The sequence below is a fragment of the Chanodichthys erythropterus genome, chromosome 2 (assembly GCF_024489055.1).
Source record: "Chanodichthys erythropterus isolate Z2021 chromosome 2, ASM2448905v1, whole genome shotgun sequence".
NCBI lineage: Eukaryota > Metazoa > Chordata > Actinopteri > Cypriniformes > Xenocyprididae > Chanodichthys > Chanodichthys erythropterus.
In genome coordinates, this window is record NC_090222.1 from 28,956,535 (window position 1) to 28,974,955 (window position 18,421).

The 18,421-nt window shown below is 37.1% G+C and overlaps 1 protein-coding gene across 2 annotated transcripts; it reads left to right on the forward strand.

The window, feature by feature from the left end:
• The first annotated feature begins 1,644 nt into the window (after positions 1-1,644).
• esrp1 (epithelial splicing regulatory protein 1) lies at positions 1,645-17,772 on the forward strand. Of its 2 annotated transcripts, none has more exons than XM_067408404.1 (15): positions 1,645-2,017; positions 2,453-2,581; positions 2,921-3,034; positions 3,145-3,259; positions 3,823-3,921; positions 4,016-4,070; positions 5,657-5,767; positions 5,894-6,026; positions 6,184-6,226; positions 6,786-7,087; positions 9,328-9,561; positions 12,146-12,344; positions 15,201-15,408; positions 16,507-16,675; positions 17,637-17,772. In XM_067408404.1, exons 1-15 carry the CDS (start codon positions 1,886-1,888, stop codon positions 17,745-17,747), a joined length of 2,154 nt encoding a protein of 717 aa, XP_067264505.1. In that variant the 5' UTR covers positions 1,645-1,885; the 3' UTR covers positions 17,748-17,772. The 2 variants fall into 2 exon arrangements, with proteins under 2 accessions (XP_067264505.1, XP_067264514.1); XM_067408413.1 differs by having other exon boundaries at positions 12,146-12,332.
• The last annotated feature ends 649 nt before the right edge of the window (positions 17,773-18,421 follow it).

Consider the following 18,421-nt stretch of genomic DNA (forward strand, 5'->3'; position numbering starts at 1 on the left):
TAAGTGAAACAATCGGTCATTTTCAATGTATATGCTTTATATAAACAAATGATCACCTTCCAAGTGGTTCCGCCAAAACCGCACTTTTCATATTCATCAAAAAGCTTACAATGTATGTCCTACGCCTTCCCTATTATACTTACGGAATGAACGCAGTGCCAGTTCCATTTTTTCCGTAAGCAGAATAGGGAAGGCATAGGACATACAGCGTATCATTTAAAGCCCATTGAAGCTGCAATGAAACTGTCATTTTGACCTTCAACCGTTTGGAGGCCATTGAAGTCCACTATAAGGAGAATAATCCTGGAATGTTTTCATCAAAAACCTTCATTTCTTTTCGATTGAAGAAAGAAGGACATAGACATCTTGGATGACATGGGGGGGTGAGTAAATTATCAGGAAATTTTAATTTGAAAGTGAACTAATCCTTTAAAAAGGAATTATTTTTGAGTGATTCTCGCAAATAAATAAAAGAAGTCTAGTGCTGTTGGAAATAGGCAGATAATGGATTGGGTTCTTCTTAACTCCTTATAAATAATAAGGAAGCCGCTTATCAGGCAAGTTAAACGAGAGTAATTTCACTAGCCAATAGGCCTATAGCACAGAAGAAGAAAAAAACATTATAAAGTCCAAGACTTTAACTAATCTTTTTGCTTTAACATTTTACATTTCACCATCTCATAATAACATAAGGGAAGCTTCTTTACAAATTATGCATCTTCATTCTCCTAAGGACCTGAAAGAGTCCGATAACGGTGCTAACAAAGCCAGAAAACAATGCTAAAGGGTAATAATAAAAGCACTCAAACTTTGAATTAAGGAAAATATTAAAATCCTTCAATGATTTTCTTGGTGCAGCACCTAACAGACTTGCCACAGTATTGCTGGAGGTGCAAGAGCTGGTTGGGCAAGAATTGCGAATACTCTGTTAATGGCATAAAGCGCTGAGGTTTGATAAACTATCCACTGAAGTGAGCAAATATGATTATCGCAAAAGAAGGAAGTGACATTTAACCAATATAGGCCCTCAGTTTTGCTTCTGTTGCATTGATTTATCAGACAAATAAACAGACATTTCCCACTCATCTCAATAAAGTGATGGCAAAATCATGTGTTGGTAAAGCTTTTTGCTTGCGGGGAATGTATGCTTGCTTTCTATCTATCTTTCCTTCTCTAGGGCTGTAATGGTAATAATAAAGAATAGGCTACACTTACTGTTATGACTGCTTTATAAAAGATAACTCTGCCAATTACACTGACTTAAATATAGAGACGTTCCTTGTGGTCTAGATATTGGCTATTGTAAGTTTATGGATTGGTTTTGTCAGGCTAATATTTACCTAGTTAATAGTACCATTTTAAAATGATTGTGAAAGGCCTTGGGATTTTACACATTAGCTAGGCCTACGTCCTGTTCGCGTTTGATGGCAGGTGAGCAGGTGTTAACGCTGGGTTATTTTATTAGTGGAGTGTGTCAACGTGTAATAAACACTGCAGATCCTGAATTCCCTCACATCATGTAGCACGAGCGCGTTTTCTGCGTGCCCTGCCACGTCCTTGTTTCTCAGCAGCAGTAGGAGGGCTTTCTCTTGGGCAGGTATCTATTACCTGTGTCACGTGGGCGGTGGCCAGGTAGGGCTCACACAAAACCAGCGCGATCCAAGCAGCCATTGCGGAGCAGAGCCAGGGGTTTCGGACTGATTTGCATCGATTCTCACGCAATTAAAAGGCCACGGGACAAGTCAATACGAGTCCGAACCCGGCACTGATCTGTCCGTAGGTGTGGGGTCACTGAGCTCTTTGCTTCTCTGTCACCTGGAGTTGATCTCTAGGGTTTTGCTTTTGCTATCGGGTGGTGACAATAGTTTTTTTCTTCTTCTTAAAAATGACGGTTAATCCTGATTATCTGGTGCTTTTATTCACCACCACATCTGGCGCAAGTGGGGACCAGCTGGGATCAGATGAGAAGGAAATTGTACAGTTGGTTTGGCAAGTTGTGGATTTAGCGACTAAAAAGGTGATTTCATATTTCCTCATGATGGTTTGTGTGCGCGCGTGTGCGCGCGTTTGTGTGTGTTGTATTTCTGGTGGAGGTGAGAGAGAATTCGAAATATTTTACATTTAGCCTATAGTATATATATTATATTTTAAGAATTATGAAATCTAAGGTCAAATATTAATTTATTTATTTGTATTTTCTACTCTCTATCTGTCTATATATGCTTGTGTATATGTTAAACAAAAATTACAGTCAACTCTAAGACCATTTATTTTTTTTTCTATCTATCTATCTATCTATCTATCTATCTATCTATCTATCTATCTATCTATCTATCTATCTATCTATCTATCTATCTATCTATCTATCTATCTATCTATTTACGTTTTGCATCCATCAATTTATTTGCCTATGTAAATATATATGCTGGATTGCATTTCTCTCTGCATCTAGGCTGGTGAGGTAAATGAACTGCTAGTCAAACCAGATCATGTTGAGCTTTCTGAGGAGTGTCAGGAGGTGAGTGGACTCACCGAGGATGCCTTGACAACTGCTGATCCGCTTGAGGAGGCCATTGAACAGGTGATGATTCTCATATAATCTGTCTTGACAGGTTGGCATTTATCTTTAAATGGGTCTGTTCTTGATTTTTTTTAGACTTAATTTAGTGGTTCAAAATACATAAGGATGTTTGCATTTGAGAGTGGATCATTTCAAAGGACAACTTTCTATTATAACTCCCCTTGATGGAAGGTCTGCCTATAGACCATTTAAACTCCAATGAATGGTTGCATATCTATACACTCTATTAAACATATTGTTTAAGAGCTTGTGGATTGATATTTCCCACAAGCAGCCTCATGGGTATGCATTAAATGCCACAAAAAGTGCCGTTTACTCAAAAGGTGTCTGTGTGTGCAGTTGAATCAGAAGTTATGTGCAGAAGTGGACGCAGGTGCAGGGAATACCTTCTGTCTCTGTACGGATGGACAGCTGCATGTGCGTCAAGTCCTGCATCCCGAGGCTTCCAGCAAGGTATCAACCTATAAATACTGAAAGTGTGTGGGTGGTATTTGTAAAACGTGTAGCCAATAATTTATGAGCATAAATGTTTTTTCTTGACTGCTTTCTTTTGTGCTTTTCAGAATATTTTGTTGCCTGAGTGTTTCTTCTCGTTCTTTGACCTGCGGAAAGAGTTCAAGAAAAAATTCCCATCAGAAGGGGAATTGAAAGACTTGGATCTTCAGGTCATGGCTGACTGTATCCTTAAACAAAATTATGTATTTTTGTAAGGCTTAAATGGATGAGAGTAGATTAATACACGCATTAGTTCATAATTATCTGACAGCCAGTGTGAGGAAGTTGCATTTGAGTGTTTGTGAGAGAAAGATAGGCAACAGGGTGTTGGCTGCAGGATCTCAAGGTTTTGAAATGCAAATAGACTCACAATAGTGTGGGTTCAATTGAGCCAGCAAGAGAAAGCCAAGAGTGTTTAGCCAACAAGCTTAACCTGCCACACCTATGCTGTAACGTCTTAATGCCTACACACACACACACACACACACACACACACACACACACAGACAGTCAATCACATAATGCAATATCACAGCCTTCTGCCCAGTAAGAAAAGTTAATCAAAAGTCATTCTCTCCCTCTATGTTTCTTCATGAAAGATAGCAGTGTTTCAATGGTCCTTTTGCAATTATAACCCCCTGCTGTAGTTGTTCCTTGCATCTTTACCGTGTCATTAACTGGTAATTAAGGTGTCAGCAGTAATACTAAACACAGACGCTGTATTCCTTGACTGCGGTTGCGATCAGATTTGAATGCGGTTGTAGATTCTTCTCTTCATGCTTTCACTGCTTACAAAGTTCAGCAGATGTCAGATATTGTTTTAGCACTCATCTCAGAGCCTGTCTGTAAGTCCTTACAACTTACCTATTATTGTCTGCACACACAGAGTTAATATTCATAAGTGTTTTTGTTATGAACCTGTTTTATTCTTCTTCGTAGGCCACAAATTCTCCTTATCTGAAAAAGTGAATGACAAATTTGAGACGGGCACCTGGTAAGAGCTGTTTCTTATTTAAACTAAAAAACATTTGTCTTTAACTGTGTTCAACTGATCCTTTGCTTAAAATGCCTTGAAATGTTATTGACCAATCCTAACTAAGCAACTGCCATCCACCATTTTATAAGCATACCAGAATTTATTTATTTATTTAATTTTATTTAATTGTATTTATTTATGCTTAGCTCTTTTTTTGCTGTTTTTGAATAGCTGGAAATATCAAGGAATTTTATAATATTTTTATATATATTTTTTTTTTTTAAGTATTACAGTAAAATCATGGGATTTTCTATAATGAATATGTATCTTTCTTGTTAGAACCCTAAAATATTAAGATTACTGTTTGTGAGTGCTATTTCTATAAAATTAATCAAATGACTATAGAATGGAGATCGGAAATTCATGTTATGTGTTTAGATTCAAATTTTACATTCAATTTTAAAGCAAAATTTCTGCTGCAGCACTTATAGTAGTGATGGATATAGTTCTTGGAGGATATTAGTATTATAGAAGGTTTTATTACTTAAAGGGTTAGTTCACCCAAAATAAAAATTCTGTCATGTATTACTCACCCTCATGCCATTCCACACCCGTAAGACCTTCATTAATCTTCAGAACACAAATTAAGATATTTTAGTTGAAATCCAATGGCTCCGTGAGGCCTCCATAGGGAGCAATGGACACTTCCTCTCTCAAGATCCATAAAGGTACTAAAATCATATTTAAATCGGTTCATGTGAGTACAGTGGTTCAATATTAATATTATGAAGCGACGAGAATATTTTTGGTGCGCCAAAAAAACAAAATAACGACTTATTTAGTGATGGCCGATTTCAAAATAATGCTTCAGGAAGCTTCAGAGCATAATGAATCAGTGTATCGAATCTGCTGTTCGGAGCGCCAAAGTCACGTGATTTCAGCCGTTGGCAGTTTGACACGCGATCTGAATCATGATTCAACACACTGATTCATTTATGCTCCGATGCTTCATGAAGCAGTGTTTTGAAATCGGCCATCACTAAATAAGTCATTATTTAGTTTTTTTTGGCGCTCCAAAAATATTCTCGTCGCTTTATGATGTTAATATTGAGCCACTGTACTCACATGAACCGATTTAAATACGTTTTTAGTTCACGGAGCTATCGGATTTCAACTAAAATATCTTAATTTGTGTTCTGAAGATTAAAGAAGGTCTTACGGGTGTGGAACGGCACGAGGATAAGTAATAAATGACAGAATTTTCATTTTTGGGTGAACTAACCCTTTAATAAATCCTGAGAAGCACATGATGTGCAATAAACTGTGGCAGCTCTTATTCACTAATGGACATGTGAAAGATCAGTAAGAATCATATACCTTAGTTTTTTTTTTTTTTATGAATTATTTATTTAAATAAAACATTAGATGAAATGCTTATAGTAGTGTCACCCGTCATCCTGTTCAGTGCTATAAGAAGTTCTGTAAAACTTGTCTGAGTAGTAACCAAGGGGGTGGAACTTAGCAAAGGGTCACTTGACATGTAAATATTTTTGCCATGTTGCTCTTATGTTTCTGTTTAAACTGTATGTATGTGTGTGCAACAGCAGTAAGATGGAGAGGGTGGATGATAACACAGTGATCAGAGCTCGGGGTCTTCCATGGCAGTCCTCAGACCAGGACATCGCCCGGTTCTTCAGGGGTCTCAACATCGCCAAGTATGCAAACAACCCACAGACAATTCTGGTTTAATCAATTATCATTCTTCAGTGTGTGCACAATAGCATCTGTCTGATGATTGACTGTGTGTGTGTGTGTGTGTGTGTGTGTGTGTGTGTGTGTAGAGGAGGTGCTGCATTGTGTCTGAATGCTCAGGGCAGGAGGAATGGAGAAGCACTAGTGCGGTTTGAGAGTGAAGAGCACAGGGATTTGGCCCTCCAGAGACACAAGCATCACATGGGCACCAGATACATTGAGGTACACACACATTCATAAAGCTATATAAATATATTTTTAACTCTGTTTCTGTAAATGAAGTTTCATTTAGTGCCGTGATGAACCGAAGTCCTGTTACATGCACCTTTTTGTAATCGTAGTAGTATGTAAATTCTCATCACATTATTTTGCATTGCAGGTTTACAAGGCAACAGGTGAAGACTTTCTAAAGATAGCAGGAGGTAAAAAGACTATTTTGTTTTTCGGACTTGAATGTGAATAGGGTTGGGAACTAAGAACCAGTTCAGAATTGGTTCCATAATGAATTAAATGCCATGAATAATCTATTCTTATTCAGAACCGGTTTCATTAGATGAAGAAAAGAAAAGAAAAAACAGAACAGTGTGAATCGTGTAGTCTGATTATATGTAAAGATGTCAGCCAATCACAGCAGTAGGCGTTTACACTGAAGTCTCACAGCAGATCAGAGAGCTAAAATCAGGGTATTAACATTATAAGTGCACCTCAGGAAACATTATAAAATAAAAAAATCCAGTTCATGACCCCTTTAAGCAACTGGAATCGTTAGCCATCCCTATATGTGGAAAATCTTGCACATTCTAGTTCTACTAGTTAGTGTATGAGTGCAGTTGAAACATAAATTGTGTATATTATCTGATTTAATCTGAGTTTGTGATCTTTCAGTGTTATTTGCATTGGTTTCAGTTTATTTTGTGTGTGAATGTATTTTTAGCTTCAGGTTGAGAGGCTGACGAATATTTGTGAATGTGTGACTGACAGGTACCTCTAATGAAGTGGCCAATTTTCTGTCGAGGGAGAATCAGGTTATCATACGCATGCGTGGACTTCCGTTCACTGCCACCGCAGAGCAGGTGCTGCAGTTCTTCTCCCCGGCATGTCCCGTGACCGACGGCACCGAAGGCATTCTGTTTGTACGCTTTCCCGATGGCAGGCCCACTGGGGATGCGTTCGTCCTGTTCTCCTGCGAGGAGCACGCTCAGAACGCACTGAAAAAACACAAGGACATCCTGGGCAAGAGATACATAGAACTGTTCAAGAGCACTGCGGCTGAGGTGCAACAGGTGAGAGCAGCACTTCCTGTTTCAGTTGGGGAGAGAATTTTTAGTTGGTTTGGATTGTTGGACAATATCAGGAGGGTAAGAAAACGTGAGGTCTTTGGATGTGTGAGTGTGTGTACAAGTTTGTACTCTAGCTGAACGGCCCTGCTCGCTGAACAAACACTCAGCTCAGTAATCTGTAAAAGATTAGCTTTTCAAAGCTGTCATAAAAACTCTCTCTCAGACTTTCTGTTCTTCAGTGTAAAAACATTTCAAATTTCATTGTTACTAATTTTGTAGAATTACTTGGAATTCCTTCTTGTTAATTTTTAGCTGTCGTCATCAAATCAAGCTACTCAAAAATAGCAGGCGGTTGAGCTCAACCTGTGTTTGAGCAGACATTGTGTGTGCTTGACTATCTCAGCTGTGTCTATCACAACAAGTAGGGGGTTTTTGATGAAGGGTGTATCTGTTAGAACACAGGAAAAGAGAATCCCATCATGCCCTATATTAATAGTTGGCTGTTGTTAGGTTATTTAAGCAGAAAATTTACAATTGAATCACCAAATGATACCAAAAGCCTGAAAAACGTATTCAAATTTAATAGGAAACATGTACTTAATCCATTACACAACAAATGGCAACTGATCCTGCCTATGTACCTGCTACAACTGTAAACTATTTTTTTTTTTTTTTTTTATCATTTATCTTTTTTTTTTTTTACATCAAATGCCTTTTTTGATTGTTTGTTTTTAAGTGTCTAATAACCAATATGCAGAACTGATTTTTAATTGTTTATAGCTACTTTACATAGGCTAAGTTCACACAGAAGCAGAATATGATAAATACATTTTAAGGACTCAAAACCACATTTTCAGAAAACCAGCGCTGAACTGGACAACTAGTTGTCTGTCACGTCATACAATATGAGAGAGCCATGTCTGTCCTGTGATTTTTGTGTGTGGTTTCGGTAACTTAACTGGACGTCGCCATCTTGGATATTACTTTATCCACTGTCGCTATGGTTAGTTAGGAATACGGGCTTGACTACTGATTTTGAGACTCACTCCTGTAAGTAAATGCGGTTGTCAATCTCAAAAACGGACAGTGTGAAATAGCCATAATCATTAGACTACAGCAATGAACGTTACATGCATACTAAATATAAGAGTATTTTTTATGCCATTTTTAAGTAGCTATTTTTTGTTTGTTTTTTTCTATCAAAATGGTTGCAGATATATTCTTTGTTTTGGGCTGTCATGGTACCATGTGATTTTCACTTAAGAATGCAAAATGTCCATTAACTTTTACCTATGAACTGATTTTGGGGAAAAGTATGAATATTGGTAAAATATGGCCCGGTTTCACAGACAGGGCTTAGCCTAAACCAGGATTAGTCCTTTGTTCAATTAAGATATTTCAGTAGCTTTTATAAATGTGCACTAAAAAAAAAACATCACTGGTGTGCATCTTGAGACAAAACAATGGCTCTGACATATTTTAAGATATGTCAGTACAAGTTACTTTCAGTTAAAACAGCACAAAGATGCATTTAATGTAGGACTAGATTAAGCCTTGTCTGTGAAACCGGGGGTATATGTGTTAAACTGATTTTAGGTCTATCTCTACCAAAGTACAGATGGTTTAGACCGGTCGGAACAGGTAGCTAAAACATTAAACGTTTAAATATAAAGCAAGAAACCTAGCAAACCAAAGTGATGGTTTGGCTTGCTCAAACAGAAAGTGCATGGTTTTGCAGGCTTGATCTGGTAAAGTTCCAGACCCAACATACAATGGGCAAGCTGTCTTCATATATTAGGGCATTTGAGGATACAGACACACCAATCTTGTATTTGCATGTTTATTTGTATAGCGCTTTCATCAAAACATATTGTTTCCAAGCAGCTTTACAGAAAATGCTTTTTTCAGTGTTATTACAAATTAGGAAGAGTTCTATTATCAGCCAGAGATAAGTGTATGTCCATATGACAGTAGTATACAGCTATAATGTAATGCATGTTATTTGTCATGTATTCACTTAAGCAGATACAACAACTCGTGTTAGGCAGCAATTACAACTTGTGCATGTAATTACAATAATATAAGGACAATATAACAATATAAGGATAATGGCACACAGTATCAGTACCTCTAGTTAGAATTCCATTCATCCCATCATCTCCACTCTGGAGCTATAAACAGGCAAATGTCTTCGTGATATGCATTACCAGTCATATACTGTAACTCCAGCATTTGTGTGTCAGGTACTGAACAGATACTCATCTGCACCGTTGATTCCGGTGGCTCCATCCCCCATCCTGTCTGTTGTGCCACAGCCCACATTCGTGCCCCAAACAGCAGCAGTGACAGGTGTTCGGGACTGCGTGAGATTGAGGGGTCTGCCGTACGATGCCAGCATTCAGGACATTTTGGTTTTCCTGGGGGAATACACTGCTGACATCAAACCACACGGAGTGCATATGGTGCTTAACCAGCAGGTAAGGCGCTCAGACCCACTTATGTCCTTTATGAATTGTGGTATACTAACCATCGTTTCTGACTTTGATTTCATTTGGAGATAATCTAATAAAATACACACACCTATGTAGTTCAGAATGTGTTCTGTCAGAGAGGATCCTCCCTTTGGCTCAACCAATCCATAAAAATGGGTGGTTAATCAATCAGTGCAGCAGCTTCTGTCAGGACTTGTGTTTCTTCATTCCTTTGTAATGTGTTGCTGTCATGCCTTTGTTCGTTCATACAATATTTTAAAGCACGCCAAAGAGAACTAAACTTGAGCACAAGATGTAAGATTCAATATTTCCACACAAACAAGGTTTCAAAGATAGAAACATAAAAAGCTGGCTTGCATATTTTCAGCTAGAAACAAAGATTTTAATGGTTTTGATTCCTCTGTTTCCTTAACAGTTCCATTAATGATTCTAAAAGATCACTATCTTCCAAAAGTTTGGGGTCAGTAAGATTTTTAATTACAGTAATACAGTAATAACAGAAATCATGAGAAATATTAGTACAATTTAAAAATAACTGTTTTCTATTTTAATATATTTTAAAATGTAATTTATTTGTGTGATGGCAAAGCTGAATTTTCAGTAGTCATTAATCCAGTATTCAGTGTCACATGATCCTTCAGAATTCATTCTAATATGCTGATTTGCTGCTCAAGAAACATTTATTATTATATTATTAATGTTGAAAACAGTTGAGCTCCTATATTTTTTGTGGAAACCATGATTACTTTTCTTTTGAAAAAAAAAAAAAACAGCATTTATTTGATAATTTTTTATAACAATGTAACAGTATTTACTGTCACTTTTGATCAATTTAATGCATTCTTGCTGAATAAAAGGTATTCATTTCTTTCAAACAAACAGAAATTTATTATATTATATTATTGATTTTTTTACACATTCTCTTTTTAAAATGCAATCCAGTAATTATATGAAATTAACTATAAATTAAACAACAATAATAAACAAACGAAAATGTGGTAATATATTTAAAGGTGCCATATAATCAAAAATTGAATTTAATAACAAGAGTTCAGTACATGGAAAAGACATACATTGAGTTTCAAACTCCATTGTTTCCTCCTCCTTATGTAAATCTCATTTGTTTAAAAGACCTCCGAAAAAAAGGCGAATCTCAACATAACACCAACTGTTATGTAACAGTCGGGATCATTAATATGTACGCCCCCAATATTTGCATATGCCAGCCCATGTTCAAGGCATTAGACAAGGGCAGCCAGTATTAGTATTAGTATCATCAGACAAGGTAAGCAAGCAAGAACAATAGCGAAAAATGGCAGATGGAGCGATAATAACTGACATGATCCATGATTACATGATATTTTTAGTGATATTTGTAAATTGTCTTTATAAATTGTCTTTATAAATGTTTCGTTAGCATGTTGCTAATGTACTGTTAAATGTGGTTAAAGCTACTGTTATCGTTTCTTACTGTATTCACGGAGACAAGAGCAGTCACTATTTTCATTTTTAAACACTTGCAGTCTGTATAATTCATAAACACAACTTCATTCTTTATAAATCTCTCCAACAGTGTGTAATGTTAGCTTTAGCCCGTTAGCCACAGAGCACAATCAAACTCATTCAGAATCAAATGTAAACATCCAAATAAATACTATACTCACATGATCCGACGCATGCATACAGTATGCATGATGAACATCGTGTAAAGATCCATTTGAGGGTTATATTAGCTGTGTCAACTTTGTAAATGCACTGTAATATAGTCGAGAGCTCAGGGAGCGCACGATTCAAAGGGGCCGCAGCCTGAATCGGTGCATAGTTAATGATGCCCCAAAATAGGCAGTTAAAAAAATTTATAAAAAAAATTTATGGGGTATTTTGAGCTGAAACTTCACAGACACATTCAGGGGACACCTTAGACTTATATTACATCTTGTAAAAAATGGTTCTAGGGCACCTTTAATTCATTTGTTACTACTGAAATTCATAAAATACTACTGAAAACTAAATGTTTAACTACACCTTGTCATATGAACCACCAGTCAGAAACTACACCAACTGTAGTTGTATAGCTGTATGTGTTTCTGTTTCTGATTGTAGGACAATTGAAACTGTTTGCACTGTATGTTTTTGAATCCATAAGAGTCATTTGTTTCAGGAGATAAAATACACTGTTTTTGACTCATTAAAAAGAACTGTCTCAAAATAGTTTTTAATTGTTCTGTAAATAAACTACACTGTTCACTGTTTGGTTCTGTAGATTCAGTAGCAGTAATGTTGTTTCTTTGAACAAGCAGTGCAGGAATCTAGTGCAGTTATTCTAGTACAGTGTTCCGGTATTTTTTGAAAAATGAGTTTATAATCAGAATAATTATAATCCTTATTATGAATAAGAACCAGTTTTCTGTTCCCAACCCTAATTTTAACTTGACATAACATCTTAAAAAACAGCCACTTCTGACAGAAGATGCTGAAAAAAACAGTGACCAACAATTTAAAATAGAAACACGTCCTGTACACTTGTTTCATTCTTTTTAAAATTGCATTTGTTTGTGTGTCTGATTAGGGTCGTCCGTCGGGTGATGCTTTTATCCAGATGCGTTCCGCTGACCGGGCGTTCCTGGCGGCCCAGCGTTGCCACAAGCGCAGCATGAAGGAGCGTTACGTGGAGGTGTTTGCGTGCTCCGCTCAGGAGATGAACATCGTGCTGATGGGAGGAACGCTTAACAGGAGCGGCCTCTCGCCGCCGCCATGTAAGTTACGACGTAAGTGCCGCTGGGCTCTGGGACTGCTTCTCTCAGCTGTGTGTGCGGGTAGGTGGCGCTTCACGCCTTCCTGTTTTTTTCTCCTTTCTCTCATTCATTCACTTATTCATGCATTCATTTGGTGGGTGTCTTGGCCATATTTCCTGTCCAGACAGGAATGGGCATCAGGAGCAGTAGGAATCTGGTTGGGTGAATGTTTTATTTTATTTTTTGTTTTTTATTAAATTTAGATCTGATGTTTGTCAGATGCTTTTCTACAGCGGGGGAATGAAGGGCTTTGATTTGGGGTGATTCAGTGAAATCTTTCTAAATCTAAATGTGCACAAAATTTCAATCCACATCATAATGCCACCAATTGCACTTTCAAACGCATTGTGTGTCATGGATCTGTTTGATTTAGTTTAGATTTCTTTCTTTCTTCATTTATAGTTCTGGATGGATAGTCAGCTTGGTAACTTTCCTACCCTCATGACCAACAGCGGCACGTAAAATCCTCTGCATGCCACAGGTTGACTCTGGTTAAAGGTGCCTGAACGCCTGTGGTTATGTGCTGTTGTGTGTTGAAGGGTGGAGGGAACATACCTGACTTGTTAGCTGAATAATAATGGCAGATATTGACAGTTTTGGGTTATGGTTTGCTGCATGCTTTATGTGAGATGTAAAGGTGGGATAGGTATTTTAATAGTAATACTTTTCTTGAACTAAACTGATATTTTTTTGGCACATTTCTTATTACAAAAGACACATAACCTTCACATGATAGATTTTAGTTTTGTAATCGCACCTGCCAGAGTAACTATGAGACATACTTGAATTGGCTGCAAGACAGCTCATTTAGACTGGATCACAGTGTGACAGGTTGTGTTTAGGGTGGGCTTTTGAGGTAGCTACTGGTGCTGGTGGCTACACTGTTGATTTGCCTTGTTCAGTTTTTGTATGATGAAATGACTGCATGAGCCTCTGATGACAAACAAAAAACAGGACTTGAAAGCAGTTTAAAGGTGCAAAGCCCTTATTTTAACTGGCTTAGGTTCAGTCAGGACCACACCCTTTAATTGGTTGGTGAAAATACCTTGAATAATTGCGAGGTAATTTGTATTTTAGTCATAGTTTTAGGACTAAAAATTCTTTACTTTTTTTTTAAATATTTTATTAGTAATTATTTAAATTAATTCATTTTAGTCCGCTTTATTCTCACTGAAATGGCATACAAGTTTGTCAACAAAAATAACATTTTGTTTGACATTTTAGTGTGAAAATAAAAGACTAAAATACAAGAAAACTGTATGTTCTTTAGCAAAAACAACAGTTATTGAGGGAGAAAAAAAGAAAGTTTCAGTTTATATGATTTATTTATATGATTTTGTTTTTAGCATTTTGAGTTAGATTATTTTAAAATATTAAAGGGTTAGTTCACCCAAAAATGAAAATTCTATTATTAATTACTCACCCTCATGTCGTTCCACACCTGTAAGGCCTTTGTTCATCTTTGGAGCACAAATTAAGATATTTTTGATGAAATCTGATGGCTCAGTGAGGCCTGCATTTACAGCAAGTAAATTTACACATTCAAACGCCCAGAAAGCTACTAAAGACATATTTAAAACAGTTCACGTGACTACAGTGGTTCAACCTTAATGTTACGAAACGACAATAATACTTTTTGTGCGCCAAAAAAAAAACAAAATAATGACTTTATTCAACAATATCTAGTGATAGCTCATGAAGCTTCGAAGCTTTATGAATCTTTTGTTTCAAATCAGTGGTTCGGAGCATGTATCGAACTGCCAAAGTCACGTGAACCATTGAATTTTCAAAACATTTGATGTCACAAAGCTTCATTTACTGAAATCATGTGTCTTTGGTACTCTAAGCCACTGATTCAAAACAAAAGATTCGTAAAGCTTCGAAGCTTCATGAAGCAGTGTTTTGAAATCGCCCATCACTAGATATTGTTGAATAAAGTCATTTTTTTTTTTTTTTTGCGCACAAAAAAGTATTCTTGTCGCTTCGTAACATTAAGGTTGAACCACTGTAGTCACAAACTGTTTTAAATACGTCTTTAGTAGCTTTCTGAAAAATATCTTAATTTGTGTTCCGAAGGCGAATGAAGGCGTCTTACAGGTGTGGAACGACATGAGGGTGAGTAATTAATGACAGAATTCTCATTTTTGGGTGAACTAACCCTTTAAAAATAATTTATTAATTAACATACTTTTAAGTCATCCTGTGGGCCCTTTGGTTCCGAACCATTCAGCTCCAACAGGTCAATTCTTGCTGGATTATTTCAACTTTTTTTTCTAAAATCATTGCTAGCGCATTGTTAACAGAGTGGTACAGGGATGACGTCAAATCCCAGAAGACTAATTTGCCACTGGTTCCCTCAAGATTTTCCTATGGTTTTTAACATTTATGAGTAAAATAAGGTCAGTGGTAAACATACGTTAACAATACTTGAACATTTTGTTCTACAACCTAAACTGCACACACTTATATGCTTTAAAAAAATAACAGCTTCAAAATTAGTTTTTGGTATATGGTTGTGTGTAATTTATGTTGTAGAACAAAACACTCCATTATAAAACCCCATAGGAAAATCTCAAGGGTGACTTAGTCTTCCGGGGTTTTGACGTCATCCCTGCACCACTCTATATGTTGCACTGTTACCTTTTCTATTTATATTTTCATCAACCATAAACCATTTAATTATCACCGTGGTGCAATCAAAAAAACTTTTTTGTCATCGATTTCGTTGACCAGATTAACACTACAATCCCATCTGATGGTCAAAACTGGAAGCTTCACGGTTGTTTTTTCACTCAATAATTCCTCAATATTCTACTTCGCCCATTTCAGGTTTGTCTCCTCCATCGTACACGTTTCCTCACGGGACGGCGGTTCTTCCTGCCGGAGCTGTCCTTCCTGCAGGAGCAGTGCTACCTGTGGAGCCAGCAGCTATCTACCCCTCCCAGTTCCTGCTGAGTCCCCGGCCCCTTCCACCAACAACGGCCTTCTACCCTGCTAGTAACCAGCTGTATATGAACTACACCACCTATTATCCCAGGTTAGAGTTATATCTTTATATATGTTGTTTTTCATTATAAGATAAGCCATGCACATATACAATAGATATGCAGTGTATGAGCGATAGTTTACTGCAGTTTCTTTCACAGAAGATGATTAATGAATGATTGAATACCACTTATCTTTAGGTTAATAATAAGTTAATAAAGTCTAATACTCAGAGTGTACATATTAATCCAATCAAGTGGCTGTGTCCAAAACTTAGGTAGTTTACTGAAGAATGAAGGCATCTTAGATGCATAGATGTATCCAAGGTTTAAATATTTGCTTAGTTATATCTAGAATTAACTTGAATTGCCTTGGAAACCTGTCTGAACCAGGAATCTTCTTACATAAATGTGACTTACTTATCTTGTACACACAGTCAACATATATTAGAATACTCACCAGTAGCTGTCTTATGTTTTCTGAGAGGTTTCACAAAGTGTGAATATTTACATACAACCACTGTGTAAGTGTGTATGTTTGTGTTTGAGGGTAATATAATGTGTTTTGTGGGCTTGTACCTCGATGAGCTGCTCAAATGAAGCTCTAAAAGCTGAATGTTGACTTTGTCTTTAAGAAGTGCACAACCAGGACTGGGTGTGTTTATAAGGTTAACGCACTACAAAGTGAATGTCACACCCAGGCCCATTAACATAGCCAATTTTAGTTCACACCGTAGTGGAAGAACTGGTTTAGAAACTGATTGTGTATGTGAGATTTAAGGAGAAATATGCTTACCTAGCTTGAGGAAGGCTACAAAAAAATGTGAAGAGGACATCCACAGAGTAAACCATCACTCTGACACAGCAGCATTTCCTCGACCAATAACGTGTGATTGGGGCGGGACTATTTTATCGACCAATGGAAGAAGGGAATTTTTAAAATATAAAATAAAATATAATATAAATGATATTTAATATGAAAGTTTAATTATATATATATATATATATATATATATATATATATATATATATATATATATATATATATATATATATATATATATATATATATAATATATATAATTTAATATATATTTTTAAATGTTTTGGCTTATTTGGCTTTTTTTTTTGTTGTTGTCTGTTTTCAACAGCCCACCTGGCTCCCCCCCTAACATCAGCTACTTCCCTTCTGGCCACACCCATTCAGGCTCAGTCATCTCAGCCCCGCCCACAGCACTGATACGAATGCAAGGCCACGCCCCTTCCCACGCTTATAATAGTGGGGTTAAAGAGCTCCTCAGCATGATGCATGGGTATCAGGTGAGTTTAAAATCCACCCACAACTCTATTATAATAGCAAGGGACAGGAATTTCTCTCATGCCATTTCTATGATTATTTTAGTTAAATTCCTGCCAAATAGCAAGTGTTCACTGATCTCTGAAGAATTTAAATGTATTAGCAATCAGCTTCTAATGGGCTTTCATAATGTTATTTAGCGCCACTGATCCAAATACAAGTCCTAGTTTGTTCCACCTCAGAAACTTGTGTGTGTGTTTATAAGCAGGGCAGGGCTGTTTTGTAGGGAACATTAAGGTGTGTCCTTTGCCCTGCAGTGCTCAGCATTGAAGATTTCGATGCTTTAGTGGGTTTGAGTAACAGGATCGCATAGTTGCATTGTCACACCCCCTCGATGAGCTAAACAGGTTCCTCTGGTCTAAATTCCCTCACACACACAAACCGAGCTAAGGTGCGGTGAACTGGCTTGCTCTATCTTGCTGGTTCTCCGTTCCATTGCTTTGGGAAGCCAGTGTTATTATCCTGAATGTTGCCATTCGAGATTGGGTAAATGAAATCTTCATATATAAACAATGCACAAAAATGTTATATATATATTTATATATATGCATTGCATATATATGATTTGTACATATTTTCTGCAAATATCATTATAATATAGCAATAGTATGTACTGAGTAGTACTGTGAATTAAACAATATTCATCTATTTGGAAGCGGACACCATATATTTGACACCACAGGAGTGAAACCTTCTGTTAGTTTGCCTAATTGGCTAATGAACCCATTCTAAAAACAGCTGAGACTCCTGCCATGCACATCCACAATGTGCGTTTTTCCCATGCAAGGCTGTACATTCGCCTCAGGCGGTTTGCTAGTTAGTCAGTAGGAGGGCTGTCACTCATTTGAGGTGGGGCTTATTACAAATAATGAGGCATAAGCATGTGTCTCTTGAGTAAATGTAATTTCTTTCTGTCTCCTTTAGCCCGGCAACACTGATGCTTTGGTAACTCTCCCTTCTGTGCTGTCAGCCAAGCAGCCTATGGGAGACCAGTCTGTAGGAGGCGGAGCCTATCTTGACTTGCAGTTGCTTTAAGCCAATCTATTGACGAGGCCACGCCCCTGTGGTGGATTCAACAAACCCCTCAAAACAAAGCAGTTCATGCCATTTATGCTATTTATATGAGAATTTAAAAAAAAGAATTATATGTATTTTGACATTAATGTATATTGCACATTGTTTTTTATGCATTAGAGCTAATATTCTGCTCATAAGGTTTTTGCTGGAGACATGTGTGTGTGTGTGTGTGTGTGAGAGAGAGAGAGAGAGAGAGTTTGTTTGTATGTTCGTGTACATACACATGCAGTGATGTTCACTCAGGAAATAGCTTCTCAAACCAGGGTCTAAACATTATACCTGCCGAATCAAAGGCAGACTTTCACTGAAACCATAAATTTAAGCCAAAGGACCAGAAAAAAAGTGTGTTAGTGCCTCCCTGTTGATGTGACTCTACCATGAGTATGTGTGAATGCGTAGAGACCTTCTCAAGCCTCTTTTTTTTTTCTTTGAAGGTTTTAATTTGCATGAAGTTTGTAGTGCTAGCTGTTATAACATGTTTACAAGATTCGCCAAATCCTTGCACCACGCACAATGCAGTTCGTGGATGTCTGAAACATGTAGTTCTGCAAGTAATTTCGCCAAATATAGCTCAGAATCAGGAACAACTTACTTTTGTGCTTTATACCTGTGTGTCATGCATCAGAAAAATA